The 8629-nt window shown below is 30.6% G+C and overlaps 1 protein-coding gene across 1 annotated transcript; it reads left to right on the top strand.

The window, feature by feature from the left end:
* The first annotated feature begins 2619 nt into the window (after positions 1–2619).
* LOC143352357 (uncharacterized) lies at positions 2620–7722 on the top strand. The gene is made up of 2 exons (XM_076784810.1): positions 2620–2788; positions 7070–7722. Exons 1-2 carry the CDS (start codon positions 2620–2622, stop codon positions 7720–7722), a joined length of 822 nt encoding a protein of 273 aa, XP_076640925.1.
* The last annotated feature ends 907 nt before the right edge of the window (positions 7723–8629 follow it).

The raw sequence follows: 8629 nt of genomic DNA, 5'->3' as shown, positions 1-8629 counted from the left end.
TGACTTTTTAAAGCTCGGACTAAATGACCTTCCATTTTTTAAACAATCAGTCATGTATATATATGTTATATATCTCTTTTTTAATATTCATTATGCTTTAAAAATAAGTATGTATAATTAATATAGGCACCAGTAATTGGATCCCTTACCAAATTGCTTTACTAATTGTCGTGCAAAAAAGATTTTTTAAAAATTGCAATTGGTAGGAACTATGTATGAGAAAATAAAAAAGGCTTATTTTCAATACTTTTTCCATCTGAGCTTGTGAAGAAAATTTAAAATATGCGTTTTGTAGATATATGTTAGTTATACGCATGCTGAATATTTTTTATATATACTAATTTAAAACGGTCACTTTTAGTATTTCGTAGATCTAATGTTAAAGAGGAGATTTGTATTTCACTGATCCGGTAGAGCGGCTCGAGATTAAAGATTTGTTTACACCGGATACTTTGTTGGTGACACAAAGAGCCGACGAGCACGCGAGACTCTTTTCGGTTGCCGGCTTTTAGCCGCACGTGCGTTCGGTTTCGGCGGTATCATTCGTGATCCTTCCCCTTTGAAAATCCTCGACACCGCGTCAGTTAGTCAGTGAAACGCGTGCAGAGAACATCGTCGAGAATTCCAGTGACACATCTCAAGTAGGCTCCCTTACTGTTCAAAGTTTTCGCTTTCCTCCAGATATAATACTCTTTTTCACGATGTTGCAGGAAATGTAAGTACCAGTGATACGTCTCTTCCAAATTCTCCACGGTCAATTTGCTATGCAATTTGTATTCTCAACGAATCAAGCGAAAATCCTCCAAATCGTTGATTCTCACTGTCATTATTCATAGTTCATATTATTTTTGTGTGTGCGTGCTTTTGGAAATATTGGAGTTGATAGTGACATCTGAGACAAATTTGTTTTTGAGATTGGAGTGGAGCGATTTTCGAAAAATTGTAAATATTTAGGTCGTTTGCGCGAGTCGTATTGTCTAGATATTGCGCTGTGTAAGCGCTGATTTTCCTTTGGCGTTGAAATTAGTGAAAAAAGTGTCCCCTTTGAAACAATCTTGTGTTTATATTAAGTAGATTGCTGGTCTTATGCATGTCAGTAAAAAGTGAGCAGGAAAAGTTTAAAACAGTGGAAAGATTAAAAGAATTTTTAAATATCAATCTATCATTCTCAATCTATAGAATTATGGCTTTTGTGTTGGTAATTGATGTGGAAAATTGTTTGTACTCTAATATATTTCTTTTTTACTACTATCGACCACCATTCATCCGTGTCAGTGAGCATTTTCCTGCAATGTTTAATACATTTGAGACCGACGTCTTAAGACAAAATTATTTTCCAGCAGTTGGCAACGTTTGTACAGTTATGATAAAAAATAAGTGAAACTGAAAAATATAATTTAAAAACTATAACTAGATAAAGAATTAACTTAATTTTAAAACCATTGATAAATTTATTTTCTATAAACTTTCGAAATAAATTCCACTCTAATTTTATCACTTTCCTCATTACTGTCTGATAACTGACTAGTCATACCCATTTCTGTAAATACATGTTCCACATGTTGCGTTGCCACACAGTGATAGTCACCGATCCTGAATGTATTAAGTACATTAAAATGATTGGAGCTGAAACTTTTGGCTCGTATATCACACATTCAAATCTATGTAAAAAATTGTCGAAAGCAGTTTTGCGATTTTTCAATGTGACATTTTGAACGGACTAATAGGTAACTAAAAATAAATATTTATTTTTATACTCCATTTTTTTAGGAGTATATATTTGTTATTTGTGTTTCTTTACTACATAATTTCTTGATCAATTTTTCATCAATTTTTTAATGTGATCTAATATATTTTTACAGTTGTTTTTTGCATTTCGTGTTTCTCTAAGTGGGGATGCCAATTACTGTTCCAATTAATTATACTCATTTTTAAACCATAATGAATATTAAACAAGAGATATTAAATTATTTTCATTAATGTATATGTTATATATCTCTTTTTTAATATCCATTATAAAGAAAAATAAGTATAATTAATGTATGCATAGTAATTGGTATCCTCACAGTAATTGGGTCCCTTACCTGAGAATGTGATATAGAAGTTTAATAGTTGTGATTATGTTTTTGTATTTTATCTTCAAAAAATATTATGAAATTTTCTAATACTTCCAATAACATATCTTCTTATCGTTATAATGAAAAGGATACAGAATAATCTAAAGCATTAATTATTATAATGAGAAAAAAAGCATGCCCCATTTGGATCTTTTCTGAAATTATTTGTAGAATAATCTTTTACAATAAATTAAAGATGACTTTTCTCGATGAAATAACATCACATCTAGCCTATGAACTACGAGGATAAAAAATTAGTTGAGAAGGGTAGTTCGCTCTTCGTTTTTCCAGCAGAACTTGTCTCAGATGTACCCAGTTCCAAAGAAAGTTTGCGTCTTTAAAGTTTGGTTGAGGAAGATGGCATTTTATGAGCCTAATAATTTCACGAAGTTGAGTTTCACTCCCAATTTCTTGTTTTTCAAGATTTATTTAGCGAGTAACGTCAGTTCTTCGTGAAGCTCGCGAACTATCCGCGAGCTTTCACAAAAAATTTAGCGTAATAATGCATGATTTCAGTGAAGAAATTGATGATTTTCGGGCCTGGAGGAGACGTTCGAAGAAATTGAAAGTCTACACCTGCTCCTATTGCGAGTATGAAAGCACTCGTCATTACAACGTGCTGCGTCATATGGAGAGGATACACTGGCAGAGGATATTGTCCGTCTGCTGCGGTAATTATATTGCCCATAATCTAATACGTAATCAGATTATTTCTGCCATTAGAAATTAATAGGCAGCAGATATTCGTCCAATTTTCTACTTTTGTAAGCAAACTTTTCGGTTGTGGTATAAAATAGAATTTTCTTTTGAGACAATAGCCTTTGTAGATTGGAATTAAATAACTAACGTTTTATTAACCTTCATATTTTGAACCGTAATAATAATAGCCGAGTACTCAAATATTCACTTATGAATCAAATAAAAAAGTTTACTTTTCCATCTTTCAAATATTACAAAAATTTATTGGATTTACATTTATTTTTTGGATAATTTTACATTCACTCACATTTGTATGATACAAATACAAACCTAAATTTTTGTATATAAACGCTTCAAATTTACATATTTCATATCATGGTACATTTTAGAAGTTAACATAAACAAAAAAACTCATTATTCAGTGTATTTTGTTTCGAAAGAATTTATCAAATTAATTTTGAAAGGTGTTTATTATTTGAGTTAATTTTTTGACATAATTCAAACTACTTATTGCATACATTTTTAGTAAGTAAATACTTAGTGTATTTACTTTGTAATAACTATGGTTGCACTAATTTATGACTTGGTTCAATATCAGAAGTTTATTATTGTATTGTCATTACATATAGCGATTTAAAAATTATTATTTTCGCACTGTTAACGTGATATTAAAATTCATAGCATAAACTTTGATCTACGGAATGTCAATTTTAAAAAGACATATACTTTTGCAACTTAAAAATTGATAAACGCTAAATTTTTCTGTTATTATATTAAAATTGTTTCATATTATTTTTGGAGCACAAAGAAACGGTTTTGCGAAGTAAAATGCACTGAAATATAAATTTACTTCTGACAATACTAAAACTTTTTTATATTTTTCTTGAGCGTATAGAAACAATCTTATTGCATCAAATTTACAGAATGCCAATTTGTGTAATAAATTGAAACTCAAAAATTCCAACAATTATAAATTTACTTCTCAACGTACTAAAATAGTTACTATAATATTTTTTGTGTGCAGTGAAACAATTTTACTACTACCAATATACAGAATAGTATAAATTTATTATCGAGGGTCTTTTTGCAATTTAGAAATTTCCACAAATGTAATTCTCCTCCTCAACATATCAAAATTGGTACCATATTGTTAATCATTCTGCATATTGAATGCAATAAAAATATTTCACTGCTCTTAAAAAATATTAAAAATATTTGTGCAATTTTATTAAATCTAATTTTATTAAATTAAAAGAGAAGCAATTTTACTATTTATGTCAAATGCCATACAAAACGAATCCATACTGACAACATCACAATTATGTATTTAATACCTGATTTTGTGAACATAAAATTTAAATATATAATATATAATTTAGTTCTCTGAGGAAAATGTTCTCAGCATTTAAAAAATTCCTCGTCTGCAAGAGGTTAGTTATAAAAATATATTAGTTTTCGATTGTGTATTTCTTTTTTCTGCGTGAAAAAGGGCTGTATTTTCATATGAAAGTGATTTCAAGTTGGCTGGTCTTCGAACTCTCACCAATTCAAATAAACTTCGAAATCATTTTGGACTCACGACGCAGCATAGTGCGGACAAGCCTGGCATATCTCATTACACGTGTATGCATTTAAATTCCATTGGCAAAACTGCATATTAGGAGAAAATTGATATTATTAATCGTTTAACAATCATTTTTATGTATAATTTAATGTTAATGTTGTTTTAATTCATTCATTTTATTGTTGAATTTCATTTTTTGTTAATAATTACCATTACATGTACATTAGTAACCAAATTTAGATATTTGTAAAAAATTTTGCCATGCATCGCTTTCTCTAGAGAGCCAAAAATCGAAAAATATTACATTAATTGTAGATTAGTGTTGCAATGATAATTCTGTAGAATGGAAAGCGCTCACCGAGGTATATGCCTTCTTTTTCCATTTAATAAAGTAGATTTATTTTTTGTATAAATTTTCAACGATGGTTTTATTTGTTATTTGCATATAAAACTTGAAATTAACATATAACAAAAACGGCAAAATATGTCCTGATATTCTTACATATTCGGATATATTACTTGTTATACTTTAACAATTTTATAGTTTTGGTTGCAACTGCTACACTTAATTTTATTAACTTTTTAAGAAGTGCCCATACCTTTCCTTTAGGATCTATGTATTGTGAAGAATTTGTTAATTTCTTTTTAAATTTGATAGTCGTGTTGTTTCATTTTCTGTCAATAATCATATAATAATCATTTTTATGCGTAATACAATTTTGCCATAATTAATTTGTTTTTAGTATGTTTTATACCTATTGGAAAAATAATAAGAATGTAAGGATAGATCGTGATTATTTGGAAAAATCACATTCAAAGTTTGTTTACTACTATTGTAATTTCTTTGTTTATTATTATTAATTTTACATATGTTTCATTTATTATTAATTTCGTTTTAAATTTTTTAGCGTTTAAAAATAAATTTTTTTTAATAAAAATGGTTAATTTCTTGTGAAATTTATTAATTATTTTGGTGAATATCATTTTCTGTGAATAATTATATGTATACACATTAGTAACCATATTTAGAGATGTGCAGTGGGCGAAGTTTAATAAAGACGAGTATTTACATATTTCGAAGATCGAGAGTATTATCTCGGTCCAAACAAACCGGAATCGTCGCGACGCAGAGGATCGAGAATCTGACTGTGTCACGCGTTCTTTGTTGTTTCTCTGATCTGCCTAGATAAAACCGTCAGTCAGCCTCTCGAAGCACACTCCAACTTCCAATAATAAACCCATGTTCGGGTGTCAATTTCGAGCTCTCATTTTGCCTTTGCAGTCCTTTCACCGGACTATTATCATCGACCTCACGTGCGAACGAATGAATCAATAAATGAATGCACGCGAAACTAAACGATTCCGCTGGAATTGAGTGCGCGCATACATTTGGATAAATAACGGCAGAAAATTGCAAATTTTCAAACTCGTAGGAAAATGTAATTGTTGCTGAATATGCATTTACATGTACCACTAACCCCGTATAACACGACGGTCGGGTTCCCAAAAATTGCTGTGCCGCGCGAATTTATGGTATACGCGACCGAAAATTAGCTCAAAAATGGGGTTTAGTTCCAGAGAGTAACAAGGCTGTATTATTCCGTTTTCACTGCTCTGAGAAATAGGTTTATTAATATCTTAACGGAGTAAAATATTTTTATGAAAAATATTTCAGTGCAGTAAAATATATTTATTAAGAATATTTCAGTGCAGTCAAATATATTTATTAAAAATATTTCAATGCAGTAAAATATATTTATTAAGAACAGCTAATAATACAATTATTTTACAGTTTACTCTGTTGTACTCAATTTTTTAAAACAACTATTCTTCTATTATTCTTAGTATTCCCTCCGTAACTGTCGTAATTTCGGGTACTCCGAGTGACAGTTCTGAAAGTATATACTAAATTCTAACTACATTCTTTATAGTGTTTTGAACGTAGAGAAGAGTAGCGATAGAAAAAAAGTGACTGAGTGACAAGGAAGCATTCGTGCCAGCTTAGTCTTTTAAATTGAAAAGTAAACATTTCTTATTTCTGGTTTTTCGTAAAGGAAACTCTTACCATCGTATTCGTCTCGTTTTACTGATTAAAATGACACCAGGCACGATATACTACAATCATAATTACTTGTACAACAAGCGATTAAAGTTTCGGACTTGACATGTACGATAGAGATATACGAATTCTTAACTTCGTTTGTTAAACAAGTAATTGTGATCGTTTCTACATAATTTTTGGTGTCATTTTAGTTCAAAAAGGGAGACTAATGTAAAGATTTAATCTACTGCTGTAAGCAGAAAACAGCTTTATTATTCAAACACTCATGTTCCACTGATTAATTCGGATAATCGAGGTTTTACTAAATCGTGATTTAAACAAGTAATTATAATGTAAATTGTGTCGTGTTTGGTCTCGTTTTAATCAGAAAAATGTCACAATATTCTAGTACATATTTGATAAAATAATAATTAAAATCAAAAAAGGTTTGTCATTGGATTTGTATTGTGTCACTCGATACACTGGTGTGGATGTTTTGTCTTTTTTAACCAAGTGATAAATAATGCTGCCTACAATGCTGCTAAATGCACATTCAAAATATTATAACATCAATCCTCCATACATAAATGATAAGAATTGAATGTAGCTGGACGTCTTTTAAAAGTGGATGGTTTTGACCGGTTTCAGGGAAGAAATTCTTCAATAAAGGTGACTATTACATTCATTGCGAGAAACATCATCCCGAGACACGTTTAAATACGACGTCTCGATTGAAATACAAGATCTCCAAGGATTCTGTGGCGTTGAGGTACAAGATGACATGCAGCGACTTGGACATGGAGAACATACCTTTGATATGTTTCCTCAACGATCACCGACTGAGACCGTACATGAAGAGGCTATCATCTTCGTCGGGAATAAACAAAACCGACGAAACCCCGGATAAGGACGACAAGCAAACTGTGGAAATTGCTATTACATCGGAGCAGGGCATCGAAAAGGCGGCGTCCGAAAATTTACCGGCGAAGAAACTGATTTTGCATCGGTTCAGGAAGAGCGTCACACACAAATTCGGGATTCCCTTGAAAGAGCAGAATAATAATGATCCTGACCAGGTGAATTTCGAGAAGACCACGGCCACGAAGTCTGTTTCGCTGGTGCAGAATTGGTCGCAGAACTTGAAGTGGGGGGCCAACAAAGAGAATCTGTCAACATTTGCGCTCAGTATCGAGCAGAAAATTGATATAAATTTGGGTAGAGGTATCACTGTGCCACTGGTTACGCAGTTGCATCGAGACTTTTTAGGTGGTATCGATTTTGATAAATATAAGCTATTATGAACTGCCGGGAATAGGGACGCAGGATGCTTTAGAAGGCGTACGGATGTTATGCCATCAGTTCGTTTATTTATGGTTGTTTTTATTCATGAGGAAGTTGCGAAATGATCATTTTGCGAAATGAGGTACAAATTGTAGGATTTAGATATCACTCCCTATTTAACAATGAAAGTATAAAAATTTGTGGATGATTTATTTGATGGGGTTACTAAAATTATTAAGAGAAGATATCACTTTCTGTTCAATGTAACAATGAAAATATCATAGTGGATGTTTTAAGATGTAACTCTTTTGGTTATTCAAATTATTAAGAAAAGATATCATTTCCTATTTAATAATGAAAACAGGAGAAGATTTTAGTGGTATTTTTAAGTGTCATCTTTGAATTATTAATATTATTAATCATATCAGTGAACATACCATTTTGTATTTACATAATTTCAAAATGTTTATTGCAATCAGAACATTTTTATTTTGCATAAACATCTACAGTCTAAACTTTATTGTTAATTTTCTAATTTAAGTGCTAAGTAAGTCTAAAAACCTAAAAAGTTCTAATTTTATGTTTTTTTATATTCAATATAACTTTTCAAGTTTTGAAAATTACGCGCACAACTAACTGAAAATTTTAATAATAGAGATAATACTAATAATGATAATAATAATAAAATACTGATATTCGAAGGAGGTGTTGATATGAAAAGATTTTGAAAATTGTGGAACATTATTAAGTAGAATTTAATGGAAACATAGTAGTAGGTAAAAATACAATTTTTCAGAGAAAAATGAACACAATTGAAATTTGGTAAATTTAAACAAAAACTATGTTGATTGGCCATGTGTGACTAATATTCTACAGTTTGTTTGTTCGCTTAATGTGAGTATAATTATGTCCAGAGAGCAGAAAATC

This window comes from Halictus rubicundus, chromosome 1 (assembly GCF_050948215.1).
Source record: "Halictus rubicundus isolate RS-2024b chromosome 1, iyHalRubi1_principal, whole genome shotgun sequence".
NCBI classification, from domain to species: Eukaryota; Metazoa; Arthropoda; class Insecta; order Hymenoptera; family Halictidae; genus Halictus; species Halictus rubicundus.
Note: the sequence above shows the minus strand (reverse complement) of the source record. Positions and strands in the feature narration are given on the sequence as shown.

Excerpts from the sequence above, each read along its gene's own strand:
- LOC143352357 (XM_076784810.1), top strand. The coding sequence starts at position 2,620 with ATGCATGATTTCAGTGAAGAAATTGATGATTTTCGGGCCTGGAGGAGA. Across the intron at positions 2,789-7,069 it reads GATATTGTCCGTCTGCTGCG|GGAAGAAATTCTTCAATAAA; the intron begins GTAATTATATTG and ends GACCGGTTTCAG.